Genomic DNA, 23,945 nt, shown 5'->3' with positions numbered 1-23,945 from the left:
AAAGACTGTAGCTGATCTGTTGAAAATTTGGGTAAGTCCAATTTAATGTGTTGGCGTTTACATTTTAAACTCCATTCAGAATGACTTCTTCCAACACAGATGAACTTTCAAGTGATGATATATTTCTTGTTTATTCTGTAAGCTTAGAATTCTGATCTTCAGTACTTTTTGTTTTATCCCTCTAAGTCTAAGCTAGCTTTCCCAACCTTTTATTGACTTCATTCTTCCTAACCCCTTCTACTGTGATGTTGATGTTTTTTTTCTAAATATGTGAAAGCGTTTGCCACTTTAACAACACGATTATCGACTTTCATGTTAAGCGGAGCAGCCGTGTTGATACCCTTTTTTTGCTATCCATTTTAATCTTATCGGTGTATCAAAAATTATCATAATCTATTACGAACACTTGCATAGGTTCTCTCAATCTTAATTTAGAATTGTAGCAAGCTTTAGAATCATACAAAAAATATCATAGGGTAGCTAAATTTAGCTCTGATTGGCTTTGGTGTAATAGGTGAAAAGCCTTTGATTAACAGTAACTACTACATGAAAATACTATTTTTACATTAGCTAACTACTGCAATTGTGTGATTTTATGAATACCATCCAATGGAAATCTCTCTTATTTAGTCGTGTAGATAATAAATATATATACTATTAATATTTTGCTGACTACAAATATTTCAGAATCTGCTTCTACCTACAGTATAACACTTATCTTTTAGATACGTTTGTTCCATAACCTTATTCCCAAATAACATTTTCAAATTTCTGTCATCGTAGTTTGGTCTGTCTTATTCTGCTACTGCTTAGGTGAAGCTGCTACTAGACATTAATTGACATTTTCATTATTCTCATATCTACTTTTGCGGTGTAGCAGTCTGCAGAGGAAATATAGATAAACAGTGGGGTTCACAGTAGGAAAACTAAAGCAGGAACATATCAAATTTTAAAGATAATTTCATTAAGTCTGATTGTGACTTCAGTCAGTCATCTACGCTGATATTCGGAAATTGGGCCAATCGAAGAAAATTATCAAATCAAACAGTTGACATTTTCCCTTTTCATGACATATGCTTAAAAAATGTTCTAAAGAAAATGTATGTGTTTCTTTTAATTTTGTATTGGGAACACAGCAATAAGACATCTGGCTTGTTCCTGTAATATCAAACTACCCTAGTCACATATACAAATGGTGGTCACATCAATAAGTTCATGTTATCAAAATCATGCCTTAAAGTTAAAATGTTTAGATCTCTCATCAATTATCTAATATTTCCTTTATGAACCTCACAGGATTATCTTCAAGTTAGAACCTTAGAATATGTACTGGCAAAGAAAGGTTCTAATTGAGAAGGTTAGGCCACACCAACAAAATGAGACAACAAACATCGGTCATAACAAATCTGCAGATATCTTCAGATAACTCGAGTAAACCGGTTTAACAAAATTTAACAGCTTTGTCTAACAAAGACTCACTCCTGGTTAGTCATAATTGATCATCTTCATTTTATCTTCAATTTTGTTGGTGTGTCTATAGATTGTAAACATCTGCAGCAAACGGTTGAGGAAAAGAGATAGCGTCAACTCTTATAATCACGCCGGTTATCCTACAACCGCCACATTATGAGAGTTGACGTAACATGACTGATTATACAGGACACAGTGTTCAATGTGAAATGGTTCATTTATCAATTTACATGTCGTCTAGAATAATACCAATAACTAACATAATTTTTCTGCCGAAAGCAGCATTTCAGATGTACCTTTCATACATACATGATTGTATTATCCGGGTAAAATCGGTATTTGTAAGCTTTGTCTGTACTCAATATCTACACTGAGAGCAATCATTTTAATAACGTACATGTACAGCATAAAGTCCCTTTATTGATAGGTGAACTATTGTCCCATGAGTACTGTAATAGATGTTAATAGGCAAGATGTACTGTGTTATGTCTTGTGATGAAACGTGGAAACAACTCGAGTTCTGTGCATACGGAATAAAGCAGCGGTCATGATCTCACATATCTTTTGTCCCTGTCATTTTGTTAATCATTAATAGAAATTGTAACCAATTATCATGATTAGGTTCGTTCGACAAAGAAGGTTATATTTTACTTCACAGAAACCCAAAATACAAATCCTGACCAAAATTTCCCACTAATAGTAAGTGAAAGTTGTTCAGGTGTCATGCTAAAATCAATCGTTAAATGTTAAAATTACTTTTAAAAAATTTAAGTCAAAGACGATGCGACTTTAGTTGGGAAATTGAGACCAATGAGATGGAAAGTTTTGAATGGATCGATCGATCGATTGATAGGCAAATGAAAATTATAAATGGGTGGATGGAGGATGAAAGAAATGACGGTTGGAGAATAGATAGAGAGATTAAGAGTTGAGTTTAGATGTAGGGATACAGGTAGAATGGATGGAAAATCGATGTTCGCTGATGGGACCACGGGCGGTAGGTCAATTGAGAAAAAGCCAGATCGATGAGAGGATCGATTGATTGAATGATTGGTTGATTGATTGATTGATCGATTGATTGATTGATTAACTGATTGGTTGTTGAATGGCTGGATCGATGAATGGAGCGTACGTATGAATGGGGAATACATTGATAGACGGATGGTTAGAATAATAGACTGGTGGAAGGAGGAAGAAGTGATGAGTGGAGAGGGATGAAGAAATCGGATAGATAGGGTATGCAGTGGGAATGTCTTTACCAGGCTCCACAGGTCGCTGAAAAAATATACGGATAACATACCGTAGAAGTTGGTCCGCCAAACAAGTTACAGTTTGTAAACTGAAACTTACAATACGTTCAGAATGATCGATGGACAGACTGATAAAGAATGGATGTGTGAAGGATTGATTGATTGATTGACTGAATGAGGGATGGCGGAAAGACGAAAAGAAGGTAGCTGGATGACGAAGATAGGAGGATGGATGGGTGAATTTCTAAGGGGCGGATGGATAAACAGATGGATGCACCGATTTGATGGTGGATAGGTGATGAGAGAATTCATAGACGGACGGATGGATGGATAGACTGCTAAACGTAGGATTGGTGTCTTTTGGGTGGATGGCACAGATATAGGTATAGAGAGGTAGTCGATTGGAAAGTGAATATACTTATTCAAGGAGGAAGGATGAGTGAATGGATGGACTGATGAATGGAGGATGGACAGAGGGTTGGAGGGAGAGGATAGATAAAATAATTCACGGGGCATAAATGGCGGATGGATGAATGGTTAGTGGTGGAGCGGGGGTATCTGGACAGATGCTTTGATGGATTGATTGGTTGGTTGGTTGGTTGGTTGATTAATTGGTGGATGGATGGATTGAAAAATCGGCAGGTAGCTATAGATGGATGGATGGGTTGGCTTGAGTGAGTATGTATTTGTAACACGTATATAGTTTTGCATGTGTTTGTTTATGTATGGATGGAATGGTGGGTGGATACGCGGGTGGGTGGATTGATGGGCGGATGGGTGGACGAATTACGTAACTAGGTAAGGGGGGGGGGGGTACATGGACCGATGAGAAGAGTATATGGAGAAAGAATGGATAGTGGACAATGGATAGAGGGATAGATGGAATGATTAATTTTTGGTAACGCAGTGACTTTGATAAAGTCTCTAATATCTGAGTGAGAAATCGTCTAGGTATGTGCGTTTCTAACAGTTACTCCATGGACATGAGCTGTATGTAACTTTACCTTGAGTCTACTTTTCCATTTGACGTCGTCACGCCGGATTCACTAGATTATAAGCGTATAGATCTAACCGTGTGTCGGGTGATTGTTACGTTTCTTACACGATATTTCATGACAGTTTCTTTCAAAAATTAGTCCAAATAATACAGAATGTTATCATCCTAGTATATTAGCTATAAGTGCTCTGTGCAATTGATGATGTTAGCCATGCATGTAAAGTCGTCTGTATATGATACACCCTGCCCTGAGCCCGAATCTGTAACTTCCACTGAAACTCTGACAAGGTCTATAAGGTTGACAAGAATGTATCAGCTTGATTCTATTAAGGTTGGATTCAAAAAGTCTGTATGGATTCCAGTCAACAAACATTAAGGACTTCAGACGGGACGACAGTTTAGAGGACCAGGCAGATCAGCTATGGGGTGAGGGTCGATCTAGGGACTGATTACTGATTCCCTCAACTGTAAAGTTGTTGCACTAGGAATACATGCAAACTAGATTTCAATTACCTAAATGGTACTAGACTTCTTGAGTGACGTAGTAAATAATTAAATTGATTACACAAAAATCTACAATTTACATATAGTATATTAGTTGACATAGATATATGCTCCACACTTGCACTTTGTGAAAGTGTCGCAAGGGTCTGCACCGCTGCCATTCGGCGCCACCAGGTGACCTCAATACGACCCGTTCACACCTGGGTGGAGTAATGCATGTCTTTCCCAAACTCACAACGTCTGACCTCTCGACCCTGAGTCCGATAGTGTAACTGCTAGGCCACTGACGTCACACAAATCTATATCGAATCAGTCAAATCGAAAACTTTTGAACTATCGTGAAGAAGGGCTGACGTCATTGTTGAGTTGCGCAGTGAAGTGCACACGTTTATTAGTCCCTTCACTAAACCTTTGAAGAGCCTTCCTTTTCTCTACAATTTTGGTCCATTTTTTGAGACTTTGGGACTAGAAGAAACAGGTAGGGTCTAAGCTTTCCCAGTTTGGTCAAATTTGTACGTTTCAGTAATTGAGTTGGCGTAAGGAGATATCTTAGTTGTTTGGTTTCACATGCTCTGAGTGGACTTCTCCAGCTTAGAAGTAGGTCAAAGTTGGGGTTCGTTTTCTTCTGTCAGCTGTCCTGAGCGATCGAGCTGGTCAAATATCTGTTTTATTTGCATGATTTTAGACAGCTGTGGCTTTCTGGTGCATAAGAATTTGGGGGGCTTGCAATGTCAGTAAGTAACTTTGTTTCAGTGCATTAAAACATTACTTCCTATAGGTAAGTCTGACTCTGGTATGTGCCCTGAAAGGGGTAAGAACATGCTAGCCTTCTGTCTGATTTGTTCTCTCTCAAAATATTCAACATAGACTGGGTGAGCAAAATATTATATCTTTTGTCTCGCTACAAAGATGCAATGTTAACAGAGGAGTGTTCTACTGACAAACAAGGGATATATCTGTATATGGATTCGGAGTCCTATGTCTATGATCAAACAAATTATCTTAAAAGCTTTACACACCCTAAATGCCCTTCCTAAACTATCCCGCTATATTTTCTAACAAGTTATATAACGTAAGCGTTACAACAGTCGACACGTTCGGCCTAGCCTGTGTACATACGTGTTTTTTTTTTCATGGTCAGATTGTACATGAGTTTGAATGCTTGCAATATCAGTCACTACTGACTCGACATGTTTCGTGGCGAGATTCTCACCCGACTGCACCTAAACACATGGTGGGAAGAGGCAAAAATAACCTTCTAAGGGGAGAGAGGAACTCACTGACAAGCGACGTGACATACACTCGGTATAAAACAATAGGAAATACGTTGGAGACTTACGAAAAGTTCAAATGTATACAAAGATGTTTTAAATTGCGACATTATAGACACGATGTGTTACCTTTTGTGTTGGCAGTTTTTGTGAACAGTGAAGCATACACACAAACAAAAGTCGCAATATTAATCATTGTCACGTCATATGCAATGTAGAAAACAGACATAAGCATCAAAATGCCACTTTCTTGAACTTTTTCCATACATGTGCCAACCGACGGCACTCCGTCAAACGCCAGGTGTGACCTTAACGAACGCCTAAAGCTCTCGAAAACCAGTGAGATCTAAATAAGTGTATCAATTCTGGGTCATGTTTACTGCGATGATAGTGTTAGAATTAGAAAATCACATGCCAACATTTGATTTAGAAAACATATCATGTAAACAATCTAATCAACAAAGGTTTAAATAAATTTCTACACGATTTTATACCAACTTTGAGGGCCGGTGTAACCTGGGCATCCAGGTCCTTACAGTCAGCGAGTTGACATCTAGTTGACACAGCCGACTCCTTCTGAGGCGTGATTCTCACCTGACTGCACCTCAATACATGGCGGGGAGGGGCAGAAACAACCGTGTACGGGACGATACGAACTAACTAAGAAGCACGGTCACATAAGTATGGTGTAGGATCAGTAGATCAAATGCATTTGAAACACATAAAACTGTGCATTATAAGCAGACATGTGACAAATTTAACTGTGACAATCGTGGTAGGCTGTAGCTGTGTAAAACCCAATGTTGCTAGTTTAAATGAACAGTCCCCTGTAGAATTAACAGGAAATCCACCGCTTCGTGTCAGCGACGAAGTGAAATCATTAACAACAAGATGAAATAGGATTGGTAAAAGAACAAAGGGTACAATTCGTTGAAAAGATAATAAACTGTGCATCGTGTACAATGATTCAATAAACTATGAAATTTTGTATCCTCAGATGTTAGAAGTGTTTGTCAATGGTTGGCTACCCACCAAATGCACCGCTTTAGGGTATACTCTGTCTTGATAGAATCGTTCATAAAATATAAGTTCCATCCCATCGGCATTAAACAAATTAAGTTTTCAACACGTTGGTCTAGTCTCATACTTTGTTAACCAAATATATAACAAGGCTGTTTTACTTTTGTAAACGATGTTAGCTATGCCAACAGATGTCACTCACTGGGTCGGGTATCACCTTACTAAAGGCCTAAGGGTATAGAGAGAGCACTATTACAAAAGTAACTGTAATTACCGAGGATCAAGGTTAAGAAAAAGGTAGCACTACTACAAATTTTGTAATCAATCTCCATATCACAAGTTTTTACAAACTTTGCTACATAATTTGTATACGGAGTTGTTGAGATCCCGATTTGAAGGCAAGGTCATTCGCCTCTCCTAGATAATTGTGTAATTACTGTGTTCTGACACCAGGTCATGCGGACAACCATCAATATCAAATCTGTCAAAATATCATCTAACTTCGTCGATAATGAGACTTATTGTAGACAAACATGGTGGCGACCGTGTGCGACTGAGACATTCAATTTATACATTTGACTGCTTAAAATAAACTGCTTGGAACCTTTACCTTTGTAGAGTTACAAAATAGAATTTAAAGAAGTTGCCAGTGTACCTTCATCTCTAAATCAATCTTATCAATTATGATAATTTCTAAATTATGTTTGATTCACATTTGTTTCTTTTAATATAACGAATGGCATCATGTTCACTCTCAGTACCTACAGGTGCGTATCTTTGTCGTGTTTGAAAGTTTTCAAGTTTTGGGAGTCACTGTAATATATTCTTTGTGAACTCACCTATGTGCTTCCCGCATGGTAGAGAGGGAGTGAGACAACAATACGGTGTTAGCTATAGGTTGGTAGTCAATTCGCCCGCTCAGTAGACAGAGACATAAACCAATCACTTTCTTGTATATTGTCGAAAGAAAAACGTTAAAGAACATCTAAGACTATAAGAATTAGAGGTGAGACGAGAGAAGCATAGGTACCACTAGTTACGGGTGAGAGGAGGAAAGACCGCCCCGAGAGTAACCGCCCCCACCCCACGTGCTTTGATCTTGATAAGGTTTTTTAGTAGACAAGAAAAAAAAGCATGAAAATGTAAAATCGGCAGTTACTCGCTTAAAACATCTTTAGCAATATATGTAACGTTAGGGCCCAAATTCCACCTTCAAGGCGCTCTCGCTGCAACTATGTATTTGTGTAACAATTGACTTCATATTTGGAATATCGTGAGTGTGGTTGAATAGACAATAAAACACAATAAGAGTAATCAGATTCGTTTTTCATCTTTAAAATTCGTCGAACGCTCTCTCATATTCTACGACGTAGCAGGATGGTGGTTACGTCGCAAATTTATGGGGGTGTAAAAAAGTCATCTACAGGTGTTTACAAGGTTTTCTACACCATCTGTATACCGGGTTGTTGAACTCACGTTTAAAGGCCTATGTGACCTAAGTCTCCCAGTTAATTGTCAAATTACCCGCTACAGACCCTGCATTATAGAGGCAACCTTTAATCTGGTATCTTACCAAATATCATCTGACGTCGTAGAAAATTAGGGGTGGCGTGATCTGACATCATGGCCGATGCTTGAAAAAGTCAATTTGACCAATCACAATTGTCCACTAGAATAACGTTTACACCGGTCCTATTAATAGGAGCTATAACGTTGGGTAACATAAATTCGGGATTTTTCCGATAATGGTTGACTGAAATCAATCTAGCAGAACAATAAACCATCCTTTTTTACTATAATTCTGTCAGTATCATGTACTATCTTTGCACTAATCATATATATGGTAGATTTTGTCTCTAGTCGTGCTGACACCATAATATTTCAACTTAAAACTACCGTCCGCCGCACGCAGAATGACAGTGCTGTCGGACAGGGGGGCACATTAATTCGGGAGAGAAGAATCGTCTTGAATATCTTACCGCTAATCACATTTTATACAGCAGCTATTCTTTCCATCCTTAGCTTGATGAGAGTGCTATGGATATAGACGTGTCCAAGTAAAAAAAATACACGAAAAAACGGCCGTACCGCACACATCAGGCCAGTTCGGGAACAAGCCGTGTGTTGAGTCGGTTGAACTTCACTCAAAGTCGGCCCATCGTCATCATCGGGCAACGTGTAACGTTACATTATTCATGGCAAGTTAGCTGGATGCCGTAGCAATGGTAATACTACTATGTCCATGTGTTCCTTGTTGTGTTAGGAGCAAACTTTGAGGAAAATATCTTCCTCAGTCCACTATCACACGCAGCATTTAGACAAAAAAGTGTTCCTCACAAACCTTTGTCGTCTGCTTGACAACAGGATTCTGGTTAACAATATGGCGGCGGGAAAATACACGTGCCGTAGAGTGTAGCAACAGTGAGGAGTTTTGATGATTAATCACACTTATAATCCAGTTGCAGGTTAGCAAAAGAGATTGTAATAAGTTGTCTTGTAAATAATTGTGTTTAGCAGGAAGCGGATTCTCCCACGAAGCTGTTCCAATAAGGGACGGAGATTTTTTGACCTCGTCGCCTTACAATCCATGCTTATCGAAGTTTTTCAGACAGTGTTCTGAATACGTAAGTCTGTCAGGTTTGCATTTCTAGCGGTATTACTTATGTTGCATCTAGCACATATCCCTAAATACCCCGTTTTCGAAAAATCCCGAATTTAAGTACCCCGCGAATTTATGTTACCCAACGTTATATTGACATGCTGAACATCAAGCGAGTTGACAGCTAGTTGACACAGCCGGCTTCCTTTGCGGTGTGAATCTCGCAAGACTGAATCTCAAAACATGGCGGAAATGGGCAGAAACAACCGTGTAAGTGACAAGAGGAACTCACTAAGACGCACGGTCATATCAGTGCGGTGTAGAATCAGTAGATGAAATGTACGCTTGTCATGCAGAAATGTACTGACAATCAGGGTAATAGGCTGTATTAAACCACATGTTACCAGTTTAAGTGAACAGTCCCCTGTAGAATCGACCGCTTTGTGTTATCGGCGAAATGAACTTATTGACAAGCAAAATAAAATAAGATTGGTAAAATAACTAAACGTACAATGCAATGAAAAGGTAATACATTGTGCATTGGATACAGAGATTCGATAAGCTATAAAATTGTGTAATCTCAAATGTTGGAAGTATTTGCGAATGGTCCCCTTGAAAATTGCTCGGGAAACCACTAAATGCACCGCTTCGGGGTGTATTCTGTCTCGATTGATTAAAACCATTTATCAAAATTAGTTCCATCCCAAAAACAAAAAATTCAATTTCCAACATGGTGGTCAAGTAGCATACTTTGTTAACCACAGACATAACAAGCTTGTTTTACTTTTGAAAACGGTGTAAGATATGCCAACATATGTCAGTCACAAAGTCAGATGTTACCTTGGAAATGATACTGCTTTACTTTCTCATTCGCGGTTACAAAGTAATAGCTGACAAAAGTTACGTCCCCCCCCCCCCCCACCCCATACTTAAAGCATTTTAGACGAATTGCAACTTCTAAAATTCAATCTCTTTATCGGAATATTCAAACTGTACATTCAAACGATAGGGCACTTGGTGGGTATTTGAGGAAATGATACTGCTTTACTTTCTCATTCATGGTTACGAAGTAATAGCTGACCAAAGTTACGCCCCCCCATACTATACTTAAAGCATTATAGACGACTTGCACCCTTCAAAATTCAATCTCTTTATCGGAATTTTCAAACTATACATTCAAACGATAGGGCACTTGGTGGGTATTTGAGGAAATGATACTGTTTTACTTTCTCATACACGGTTACAAAGTAATAGCTGACAAAAGTTACGTCCCCACCCCATACTTAAAGCATTATAGACGAATTGCAACTTCTAAAATTCAATCTCATTATCGGAATTTTCAAACTGTACATTCAAACGATAGGGCACTTGGTGGGTATTTGAGGAAATGATACTGCTTTACTTTCTCATTCATGGTTACGAAGTAATAGCTGACCAAAGTTACGCCAATCCCCCCATACTATACTTAAAGCATTATAGACGAATTGCACCCTTCAAAAATTCAATCTCTTTATCGGAATTTTCAAACTTTATATTCAAACGATAGGGCACTTGGTGGGTATTTGAGGAAATGATACTGCTTTATTTTCTCATTCATGGTTACGAAGTAATAGCTGACCAAAGTTACGCCCCCACCCTATACTTAAAGCATTATAGACGGGTTGCACCCTTCTAAAATTCAATCTCTTTATCGGAATTTTCAAACTTCACATTCAAACGATAGGGCACTTGGTGGGTATATGAGGAAATGATACTGCTTTACTTTCTCATTCATGGATACGAACTAACAGCTGAACAAAGTTACGCCCCCACTACCCCATACTTAAAGCATTATAGACGTATTGCACCCTTCTAAAATGCAATCTCTTTATCGGAATTTTCAAACTTTACATTCAAACGATAGGGCACTTGTGGGTATTTGAGGAAATGATACTCCTTTATTTTCTCATTCATGTTTACGAAGTAATAGCTGACCAAAGTTACGCCCCCCCCCCCATACTTAAAGCATTATAGACGTATTGCACCCTTCTAAAATTCAAACTCTTTATCGGAATTTTCAAACTTTACATTCAAACGATAGGGCACTTGGTGGGTATTTGAGGAAATGATACTGCTTTACTTTCTCATTCATGGTCACGAGGTAATAGCTGACCAAAGTTGCATGTAGGCAATTGGCCTCTCCTAGATAATTGTATAATTACAGTGGCCTGACACCAGGTCATGCGGGCGGCCATCAATATCAAATCTGTCAAACATACCTTCTAACTTTCGTCCATAATGAGGGTTGTTTTAGACACACATTGTAGCGAACGCGTGCGAATGAGACTGAGACATTTAATTTACACATTTGACTGCTTTGGATGAACTGTTTGGAACCTTGACCTTAGCAAAGGAACAAAATAGAATTTTTTTTAAGTGACAATATACCTGCATCATTAAATTACACTTATCACTTATGATAATTACATTCTTACAGTCAGAATTGACAGCTAGTTACACAGCCGGCTTCTTTTGCGGCGTGATTCTCACTTGACTGCACATCAAGGCATGGTGGGAAGGGGCTGAAACAACCGTGTACGGGACGAGACGAACTCAATAACAAGCACATGACATAGACATAAGAGTGGTTTAGGATCAGTAGGTGATATGTATTTGTAAGACACAATAGTGTGCTTTTCATGCAGAAATGTTCTGACAATCAAGGTAATAGGCTGTTAAACACACATTACCAGTTCAAGTGAACAGTCCCCTGTAGAATCGGCAGGTAATCCATCGCATTGTGTTAGCGAAATGAACTTATTGACAAGCAAAATGAAGTAAGATTGGTAAAAGAAAAAAAACGTAGAATGCGTTGAAAAGGTAAATATAATGATCCCCAAGACAATTGGTCGTTACACCACTAAATGCACCGATTCGGGGTGTATTCCGTCTCGAGTCATTAGAATCATTCATCAAAATTAGTTCCTACCCAAAAACATAAAATTTAGTTTTCAATATGGTGGTCAAGTCGCATACTTTGTTAACCACAGACTTAACAAGCTTGTTTTACTTTTCAATATGTCAACAGATGCCACTCACTACGCCAGATGTTACCTTACTGAACGCCTAAGGGTATAGAATCAGCAGCGTTACTGTAATTACCGCGGATCAAGGTGAAGATAATGGTAGCACTATAAGCAATAGAATACCACCCAGCGCTGTAGAATAGGAACAAATCTTGTAATTCGATCCTATTATCAAAAGTGTTTACAAGTTTGCTACATAATTTGTATACCGGGCTGTTGAGCTCCCGATTTGAATGCAAGGTTACTTGCCTCTCCTAGATAATTGTATAATCACCGTGGTCTGACACCAGGTCATGCGGGCGACCATCAATATCAAATCTGTCTAACACACCTTCTAACTTCGTCGATAATGAGGGTTGTTGCAGACAAATATTGTGGCGAACGCGTGCGAATAACACTGAGACATTCAATTTATACATTTGACTGCTTTGGATAAACTGCTAGCATGCTCCGAACCTTTACCTTTGTTGCAGCCTCTACCAGGCTCCACAGGTCGCTTGAAAGATAGTAGAAATTTGCCAAATAGACAGATAACATGTCAGGGGAGTTAGCTGGCCACGGAGTAAAAGAATTGAAAAGAAGAATTACACTGTACCTGTGTCTTGAAAATACCCTTTTCAGAATTTGTGTAACACTTGACTTCATAATTGGAATTTCATGCAGAACTTAAAAGTATGACTGAAATGACAACACACGATGCGTAAAAACATTCGTTTTTTTATCTGTGAAATTCGTTGAGCGTTATGTCAAATTTTACGTCGTAGCGGGATCGAAGCGAGGTTGCCAATCCAGATGAATCGGGATGGAAACAAAGACATCATCGAAGTGTTAAAAAGGTTTGCTACACCTTTGTATACGGGTTGTTGAACTCTCGTTTTAGGACCTAGATGACCTCCAGCTAATTGTCCAATTACCCGGTACTGACACCGAATGGTACAGACAATCTTAAGCATCATATCTTTCAAAACATCTGACGTCGTGGATAATTAAGGGTGGCGTGATCTGACGGCATGGCCAATGGCTGGAAATGCCGTAAATATTTACCAATCATAATTGTCGATTAGAGTGACGTTGACGTATCCTATTAATAGACGGTATAAATATGCTAAACACCTAGGGGTGTATTAATAGGCTTGACACCCAGTTGTTCTGTAAAGTTGGAGAGTGGACAGTTGGCTGACACACCGTCTTCGTCGACAAACAAGACATAACTGTAAGTACTTGTGTCACTAATGTGCATTTTCCTAATCTATTATACTTACACTATCATCTAACACGTTTCGGTATCCATTCTGACGGTAAAAGTGGCCATAAATAGGATTTTTAATGAGCGACACGTCATTTTGTGGAACGATTAGGAATATATGTTACCTGACCTTTTTAGTAAAGCCTGATCTTTTCCGATTTCACGTTTTACCGCTGCTTAGTTTATATCGTGTATTATTGAACGAATTTTCAGAGATATCAGCTGTCCTCGGAAAGCTGTGCAAAAGATTGTGACATTTCTACCGAAGCTTTGTTTGCTTGAACACGTTTGAGACTTTAGGGGCGTGACGCTCGTCTGGTTGGGCTGGTAAACAAAGGTACGGCTCCCGCCTGAAATATCTTAACGTGACGCTTCAGATTGACAAGTTCTTTACTTTCTAAGTAATAGTGTGATCATTTATTCACTGTTTGTCAAATCAAACTGAGCACTGACTGATACCTCTTTATAGTGGCGATTCTGGTTTGTAAAATATATGTTTTCCCGACGTCTTACTGTCCGTTATCGTTTTTGCCGCGCCGAATTCTGACTTAACCTTTGTCCTGCTGGATTTCCAGAGCATAAATATACCTCTATTGCTGTGTGTGGTTAACTTAAAGTCAACTCAGTCGCTTGTAAAAATGTGAAAAATTCAGTGACATACTTCAGTTTCAAGACGAGATGTTCCTTTACATCTGTGCCAAATTTCAACTCATTTCATACAAAAAGGAACCTGATATGATACAAATTGCGTTTCTTATTGCACCACCCTCCTAGTTACTAATTCTGACCGAAGCGAAATTTGGAAATTCGTGTTATAAGCACAACGTCAACGGGACAAACCAGGGGACCCCAGATTCGAAATCAGGATCGATGGGTCTTGGGGGAAATACCCTGCCCTGCCATTGCGCCAGGGCAAGTGCTTACAGCAGGTAACTAACCGAATATAACGCGATACACAGGCGGTCATTTTTACGTAATTTAAGCTGCTTTGTGGTGATTTATAAACAAAACACCAGTCTATGTTGGCGCGGCCTTTGTAAATCCCAAAGTAACTTAAACTCATGTTACAATCACAAACAGGTAATGCACGGTGTTTTAGTTATCCGCCAAAACGCAATCAATCCTTAGCTAGTGCATGCAAGTAGCAGTATTTGACACTCGTCGAGGTGAACTTTTGAAAATATCTATGTGCACATCTTTGTCTGTAAAATATAGTTATCTTCGCGACATGATAGAATAGCCTCTCACTTCAGTGCACCTTCTACACTGATAGAGGGCAGAAAGGTTAATCTGGACGACAAAAATATCCTGCATAACAATAGGCGTGATGATACCGACAACCATCAATATCAAATCTGTCAAAGTTGACATTTCAGCTCACAGGGAGAGCTCAGACAGCCGTGCGACAGGTTTCATTCCGATCTCCCTGCACTGTAAATGGGAACACACGGTTCTCGTCACTCCAGAAAAAAAATTAGCCACCCACAAACCCGTACACATACATACACACACACACACGCACACACACACACACATAACACACATACACACACACACGCAAACACAGGCATCACACACACACACACACACACTATGACACGCACACTTACAAGCACGCACGCACGCACACACACACACATGCATACTGACTCAAACTGACTCACACACGCACGCACACATGCACACACGCGCGCGCACACGCACACCCACGCAGTAACGCACACACACGCACGAACGCACACACAAGCATGGTTTAGTTGTGTCAGCAATAATTCAAATTGTCCCTTCTTCAAAAATCCAAAAATCATTATCTGCAAGAAAAATACCTTCATGATGTGAATAATGTTGAAATCCGTTAGGCGATAACACAGTTAAGAATTGGTAGCCATAGATTGAATATAGAAACAGGTAGATACTTTGATGTAGCTCCCGACCAAAAGTTTTGCCCATTCTGTCCAAATAGAATTGAAGATGAGTTTCACTTCATTATGAAATGCCCTAAATATGATGCTCAACGCCATGAGTTATTCACCTCTCTCAATTCAAGTACTTTAGATTTTAAGACACTCAATGCCACAGAAAGATTTGACTATATATTCAGATGCAACAGCCCATACAGTGTTAAAATAGGCAAATATAAAAAAGATTTTGTTATTAGAAAAATAATGATACTTAAAATTAGCCCACCTTGAATTATGTAAAACCTAAGATATTAATCTTGTTGTAGTGAACAGTCTTATTCCAAACGTATGTCTTGTTCTATGTTTATTGTTGTTGCCATACTTTGTACCTGCTACAATAGTCATGCAATACAGTTCTTCTTCTTCATGTACACACACGCACGCACACACGCACGCACGCACGCACGCACGCACGCACGCACGCACGCACGCACACACACACACACACACACACACACACACACACGTTTATATATACCTGAAACTACATCTATCGGTTATAAGCAGTATTATTAAACACGCTTTGATAACTTTGGTGTGTCTTGGGGGGTGGGGGACGAAACCCATGTTGTATTCGTTCACCTGGATTATGTTTGACCTATTTCATCAAGCCGTACCGCTGTTTGGACGTATCTTGGGCCTTTTTGTAAGCTAATGGATGTATATTGGCAGTTTTGTCTGAGGAACTTGCATGGCTATATAAGAGCCTTTTCCCCGACAACAATGAAAGTCATAACGTGGGTCAAGGATTCGAGCGTAGATAACCTGGCAAGTTCTAGAAAAGCATGTCTAAATTATGCTACGGTCCCATTTCCAATCCGAAGCTTGTGGAAATGACAAAATATATGTGCAAAAAGTCAACAAATGACACAAAACATGAAAAGACTACTCCCAACCATATATTGTATTTTTTTTGATATGCTGTTTTTTTTATTTTTCTTATTTCTCGTTTTTGCAAACAGCCCAGCCGGTCCCCGGATATGACGTTAGCATTAGCCAAGCACGAAGGTTTTATCGATAAGCGATTAAGCACCAACTTTGACAAGATTGCTGGTTTAGTTTGTATTTTTTTTCTTCATCTGATGAATACATGATGTTGATCTAACAGTGCCATACGTGTAACATAGGGGTTAAGCAATGAACTCGGAGATTCAGCGATGGTTTTCTCGCAAATGTTTCTAGTTTAGATCTTTTTTTGAGATCACGGTTGGCATTTCTGAAAGCGCAGACCTGCCGGAACTTTTCACAGTCTTGAAACTTTAACGCGCAATGTTCGACACGTTTGCCATTATCCCCTACATTGACTAAGCGTACATGGTAATGTATACATTATCAACATGGCCTGGGAAAACAACAAGCCCCCCTCCCCCCACCTTTCAAACAAAGTTCAGTCAGGCTTAATGAAACATTAGAGATAAATATCACCGCAGTCATACTGCCTCTACCAATGCTTTTGGCTTATAATATATATATATCACATGTAATGGAGCAGGATACACTGGTGTGTCGATACAGACACTAAGGCACGAAGGTCACACAAACAAAAGGTCTCTGACACGAAACCCGACCTTGAACTCGCTGGTGCCAAGGCAACCGACCACCCTGTACATTGACTACGTTTTTGTGGCCCCTCCAATACAGGTCCTGTTTAACCAAGCATTATTGTATGGGATAATGCCGTGGTTAGGGCCAACTTTTAAAACTAAGACATGCACGTTCCGTCAAGGCAAACCGTTCTATAACCTCGAGGTGACCATTACTGGTCAGTTATGATGATTAGCAATTTGTGGACTATCATTTTTTTCAATTGGTTTCAGATATTCGGTAGTTGGTACGTCCGCCAATTGGTTTTCTTGTTGCAATACACAGTGTATATACATGTATGTCCACATGGCCATGATGCAAGTAAAAGCTTGACTCTCTTGAACGTTCCAGCAGTTTGCTTTTTTTTTAAAATTCTTTCCAACCTTTTGTATCATGGGTCAATGCCGCAAGCAAAATTGTGTTGGAGTTAAACCTGCTCCACAGCGCCATCTTTTGGTATGAATTGGTAGGACATAGATGCGTTTGTCAACGATTTGTGTACGTGTACTAACAGAAAAACTGCCATCTCATAGACTGTTTTGATGCAATTCCTAATCAGAGATTTTTGTTTAGGTGGTGTTCGCTGACACGATGGCATCTTTGTGTACATTTGGTTTCTGGTGGATGGCGCTGGTTCTGGTCTCGACTACTGCAAAAATAAATGCGCAAGGTAAGGTTATACTTACTTACTTTACTTTGGTCGACCTTATAAGGTTATACTACATGTTTTAATTTCTAAATATCATAGATAGAGAAGGTCGGGTCATCATCGTAGGCGTGTTGTCATTGTTTTATTTTACTCCATAGGGTGGACAAAGGTGAACAAATATTGTTTTCCCTAATATTTCTTCTTTTTCTTCTGTCAAATCTTCAAATTTTCTTCTTCTCCTATCAAATCTTCAAATCGATTCAAATCTGCTGTGATTCGGCCATGTGTCAAGCGACCTGAACTTTGGTTAAAAGATAGGTCTTTTTCTTTTTCATTAATTTTTCTTGAATATGGCATGCCTTTTAGCCAACAATCTATTAAAACAGGTATAAGATGTATATAGAAAGGTTGGTGTTGTCTTCATCTATTTTGAAATTGCCTTTTAGCGAAAATGTATATTTTTGCATCCTATGACCTGGTATTACAATCAACATAAATTTGGTATCTGGGTGTCTTGGATATATGCATTTAGGAACTAGGAAGCCATCAACAGTTTTGTTTAATATGTAACAATAAAACGACTAATTGTGGCCATTTTGGGTCATTTTTGTACCATAATGTATATCTTTTTTTCGGTGCCCCAATATTACACCCGGATAATCTGAAATTTCAAATGTCGCCTTTCTCGTTCGCTGATTTTTTTCTTTTACCCTGCTTTATGGGTTTTATGTCAAAACGTATATTTTTTGAGAGCAATGTAACATCGAGCACGAATTTGTATTAAACGTACGAACAAAAGTAACATCTCTCGTTACCATGTTGCGATGTTGTTGTAGAAACTTTGCCCACTCTTGTCCGGGTTTTCGCTGTAGTAACTTGTCTAACGATATTTTGTCATTTCTTATGTGCGGAAGGCCTTGAGGTATGTTACAACGGCCTCGGATGCTTCTCCAACGCCGCGCCTTTCTTTAGTGCACAGCGCCCCCTATCGCTCCTACCGCAAAGTCCAGCAGATGTGGGCACGACTTTCGGGCTCTTCACCAGAGAAAACCCGACGACAGAGGAGAGGGAGACACTGCTGGCCGAAAGGGACGATCTCCTGGAAAATTCCACCTTTAACGAAGGGAGAAAGACGAAATTTATCATACACGGTTTCCAGAGCAATGGGCACGGGTCGTGGGTCTACGACTTGACAGCTGAACTTCTTATAGAGGTGAGAACATTCTGAAGCTAAAAAAATGGAAGTCACTAAAGTGTGTGCGTGTGTGTGTGTTTGTATGTGTGTGTGTGTGTGTGTGTGTGTGTGTGTTTGTGTGTATGTGTGTGTGTGTGTGTGTGTGTGTGTGTGTTTGTGTGTGTGTGTGCTTCTCAGCTACGAGCAAAGCAATATGGATTAAGGAGTGAAGTCCGCCATCTCCAACTGAACTGTATGCGTTTGTCATCGAGTTATTGTATTAGGCAGGAACGAGCAAGCCACTTGTACTAACAATTGATAAAAATACATGTCAAAGATGTACATTGATTGTTCTTGCAATAGACAACCGAAAGGATGAAAAACGAAGAGATTTAACGTTTCCTGTTTTTCGGACCAGGGTGATTATAACGTGATCGTGGTTGACTGGAAGAAAGGAGCCAGCCGGTCCTACACACAGGCGGCCGCCAACACCCGTGTCGTGGCCGCCGAGACGGAGAGACTTATCCGGTACCTCAACAACCGGGTAAGCACATGGAATACTAGAACTATATAAAAACATTCTATTTTGTTTTATTTTCTTTCAGTTCTATTCTATTTATTTTATTCTAATCTATTTCAATATGTTCTAGTCTTTTTCATTGTAGTTTTATTTCACTTTTAATCTATTGTATTCTATTCTTTCTATTCTATTTTTTATTTATTTATTGTATTCTATTCCATTATGTTCTAGTCTTTCTTATTGTAGTATTTTTTGTTCTATTCTATCATACTTCATTTTACTCTATTACATTCTATTCCACTCTATTCTATGCTATTCTACTCAATTTGTTCCCATTCTATTCCATTGCAAAAAATAGGATAAGTGCAAAAATGTACCATAAATATCATTACGGTCTCAAAGTTTATTTGAATAATCAGCAAAAGATTTTTAATGCCATTGTGTTGTTTAGCCATTAGCCATAGCCAATGTTAGTGAATAACAACATGTTCATCTTGTCCAAATTATTTAAGAAAAATATAACTGTTGGAAAAAAAGTAATGTTAGCTCCCTATGATATGCAGACACGAGCGGACTGGACCAAGATGCATATAATTGGGCACAGCCTGGGCGCGCACACTGCTGGATACGTGGGACATGGTCTGGGCAGTCTGGGCAGGATAACAGGTAACTACATGTACATATATGTCATACGTGGTACTTGGGACATGGTCCGGGCAGTCTGGGCAGGATCACAGGTAACTTCATGTACATATATGTCATACGTGGTACGTGGGACATGGTCCGGGCAGTCTGGGCAGGATCACAGGTAACTACATGTACATATATGTCATACGTGGTACGTGGGACATGGTCCGGGCAGTCTGGGCAGGATCACAGGTAACTACATGTACATAATGTCATACATGGTACGTGGGACATGGACTCACTGGGCAGTCTGGGCAGGATCACAGGTAACTAGTTGTCCATTCTTCTGGGAAACAATCTTACACACTACTTCAGTTCATTCCAATACGAAAATGAAGGAATTGACCAGTGCTGACACATCTTTTTATCTATTTCATTGCTTGGTTTCTAAGTTGGTGGTTTATTCGAAGTCAGGTTACGATATACATACATCATATTTAGTTTAGATTGTGTTCAAACACTAACTATGTATGTAGCTTGAATTTTGCACATATAAGCTATACTTTATCGGATAGCGATGCGTCTTTTAGCGTGTGACAATGGACTTCAGGCCTCCTACTCTAGACTGCACGTATTCTAGCTAATCTATGCTACGGTGCGAAACGGTCCCACACAATGTGAAGGTTCAACATGAACCTGTCTACATCTTGACTCTCCTCGTTTCTAGGTCATACTACATCCGGGACCTCTCGCGGTCTCCCTCTACAGCTCTACGCTAGGTCTCCTTTAACAGTTCTGCACTAGTGCTACAAGCTTGCTATTGGCACCCTATTAATCTAGTATTAAAATAAAATCCCCACTAGGCCTGGATCCCGCGGAGCCGCTGTTTGAGCACACGGACCCATTAGTGAGAATCGACCAAGAAGACGCAGCGTTTGTGGACATCATCCATACTGATGGCTCCAGTATTCTCACTATAGGTGGGTCTGACAGTAAAAGTTATAAATATAGCTTCAAACGTTACATGATTTCATACTTAACATTTAACTTGATCAAAAGTTGTCTACTTGTCAAACTCGAAACTGTCGATTAGGAATTAAATCATCAAGTATCGCTTTTAAGTACATGCATCATATAACGCATAAAAAACGCGACAAGAAAAAATGTGTTGTGTTGACAATTTCGTGTTTTTTTTCGTTCCCGGCAGGCTTTGGGCTTGACCAGCCGGTTGGTGACGTCGACTTTTACCCAGAAGGCGGTGCGCGTCAGCCCGGTTGCGGCACGGAGAGCATCCCGTCTAAGATCTTCTCGGACGGGTTTCAGGGTGAGAGACTGTGCTGTGATCTTGTAATCGTTTAGGTGCCTTCCTAAGTCACCAGCACCGATCTACAACCTAATTACATTCAATTTGACAGAGTTATGCACAAAAGCTGTGTTATTCATTCCTTCAATCAGGGATTTGAGTGGGAAGCTGATATTACGTTTCATGTGGTTATCTTTGATGTTGTGATAAAATTCTTTTTTTTTGGTTAGCCTTGACACATAAAGCGTAAATATACTCACTCACTCACACATAAAGCGTTAATGTACACGTGGGTATAAATAAAGACACAGACACAGAGTTATATAAAGGTAGAGTGTAAGGTTTGCGTTAGTCAGCATTTTACTTAGACACAGAGCACTTTGGTCATGTTTTTTTTTTAAATTTTTAAAATGTTTTTTGCAACATCAAAAACAACACATGATTATGCCGCATTAAGCAAAGACACTTTGGTCAATGTTCAACCATAAATGCACGATAAGAAGTTCTCAGTTACTTATTTTCCCCTGATGTAGCGGCTGAGAGGGCCCTCAGCTGCAGCCACAGCAGAGCTATAGAACTGTTTACCGAGTCCATCAACTCCCCGTGCCAGTTCACGGCGTACCCCTGCTCTAGGTGAGGATGGCACCGCCCTTTTTTCATCACTGCATATTTATAATGGTTGTTAAAGCTGGAACTCCCTACCTGCTAACGTCACATTTAGAATGGTTGTTAAAGCTGGAACTCCCTACCTGCTAACGTCACATTTATAATGGTTGTTAAAGCTGGAACTCCCTACCTGCTAAAGTCATATTTATAATGGTTGTTAAAGCTAGAACTCCCTACCTACTAAAGTCAGATTTATAATGGTTGTTAAAGCTAGAACTCCCTTCCTGTTAAAGTCGCATTTATAATGGTTGTTAAAGCTAGAACTCCCTACCTGCTAACGTCACATTTAGAATGGTTGTTAAAGCTGGAACTCCCTACCTGCTAACGTCACATTTATAATGGTTGTTAAAGCTGGAACTCCCTACCTGCTAAAGTCATATTTATAATGGTTGTTAAAGCTAGAACTCCCTACCTGCTAACGTCACATTTATAATGGTTGTTAAAGCTAGAACTCCCTACCTGCTAACGTCACATTTATAATGGTTGTTAAAGCTAGAACTCCCTACCTACTAAAGTCACATTTATAATGGTTGTTAAAGCTAGAACTCCCTACCTGCTAACGTCACATTTATAATGGTTGTTAAAGCTGGAACTCCCTACCTGCTAACGTCACATTTATAATGGTTGTTAAAGCTGGAACTCCCTACCTGCTAACGTCACATTTATAATGGTTGTTAAAGCTGGAACTCCCTACCTGCTAACGTCACATTTATAATGGTTGTTAAAGCTAGAACTCCCTACCTGCTAAAGTCACATTTATAATGGTTGTTAAAGCTAGAACTCCCTACCTGCTAACGTCACATTTATAATGGTTGTTAAAGCTAGAACTCCCTACCTACTAAAGTCACATTTATAATGGTTGTTAAAGCTAGAACTCCCTACCTGCTAACGTCACATTTATAATGGTTGTTAAAGCTAGAACTCCCTACCTACTAAAGTCACATTTATAATGGTTGTTAAAGCTAGAACTCCCTTCCTGTTAAAGTCGCATTTATAATGGTTGTTAAAGCTAGAACTCCCTACCTGCTAACGTCACATTTATAAGGTTGTTTAAGCTGGAACTCCCTACCTGCTAACGTCACATTTATAATGGTTGTTAAAGCTGGAACTCCCTTCCTGTTAAAGTCACATTTATAATGGTTGTTAAAGCTGGAACTCCCTACCTGCTAAAATGGTTGCTTCGTAGAGCGTAAACCAGTTAAAAACTAGGCTAGACAAACGCTGGGGAGGGCCCAAGTATGAAGGAGACAAGATCAGGACACAGCAGGCAGACGCCTTCTATCCTGCATGTGGTATCAAGGTAAAGCAAAAAGGTGGCATCTGCCTACTGTCGAAGCTAGCCAACTTAACATATGTACCCTAACGTAGCAAGGGCGCGTCAATTGCCACTCATACGATCATATGCTTTCGCGGTTAAAGATAATGATTTAATGACCTAGTTATTATTGTGCATAGTGCACATCTAATTACTCTAGTGAGCAGATTTGGCTTCTCGCTTTTGTAATGTAATGTTTCAGAAGGTTTGTCCAAGAGGACAATTGTGAATTCGTCCATAATACTTACTATAGGTTTATTGACAACTCCACATTTTATATGAGCTTGTACAAAGCTTTCATGACCAAAGCTACCTTCTAATAATAATTCTATACAAATAAACAAATGTCTCTATCTGTGTTCAGCTGGGACGACTACGAGGCTGGAGACTGCAGTGACTGTGACGGCAGATGTTCTGTGATGGGGTTCCACGCGGACAAACATGGCGGCAGGGGGTCACTTTACCTCAACACCAACGACAAACACCCCTTCTGCCGTAAACACCCTTCCGTCGATTTAGAATGATTTATATTGTATTAAACCATGAGATTTTGATCATAAACATAAACATAAACCTAAACATAGTAGTCAGATTTCGCATCAAAACGAAGAAAAAAAATTGTGTGTAAAATCCTATTTGCCATTTTTCCTGGTACTACTTTGTTGCTCACAGTGATGACGACATTGTTGTGGTGTGGAAATGAACTCGTGAGCTTAAAAAAGTA

At 39.4% G+C, this 23,945-nt stretch overlaps 1 protein-coding gene across 1 annotated transcript; it reads left to right on the top strand.

The window, feature by feature from the left end:
* The first annotated feature begins 17,558 nt into the window (after positions 1 to 17,558).
* Positions 17,559 to 23,745, top strand: LOC136425830 (inactive pancreatic lipase-related protein 1-like). Its single transcript, XM_066414769.1, has 8 exons — positions 17,559 to 17,637; positions 18,531 to 18,829; positions 19,209 to 19,334; positions 19,874 to 19,976; positions 20,801 to 20,917; positions 21,145 to 21,261; positions 21,774 to 21,873; positions 23,586 to 23,745. The coding sequence occupies exons 1-8, from the start codon at positions 17,559 to 17,561 to the stop codon at positions 23,743 to 23,745; spliced, it is 1,101 nt and encodes a 366-aa protein (XP_066270866.1).
* The last annotated feature ends 200 nt before the right edge of the window (positions 23,746 to 23,945 follow it).

Source organism: Branchiostoma lanceolatum, chromosome 19 (genome assembly GCF_035083965.1).
Source record: "Branchiostoma lanceolatum isolate klBraLanc5 chromosome 19, klBraLanc5.hap2, whole genome shotgun sequence".
Taxonomy (NCBI): Eukaryota; Metazoa; Chordata; class Leptocardii; order Amphioxiformes; family Branchiostomatidae; genus Branchiostoma; species Branchiostoma lanceolatum.
This window is presented reverse-complemented; position numbering and strand designations above follow the sequence as displayed.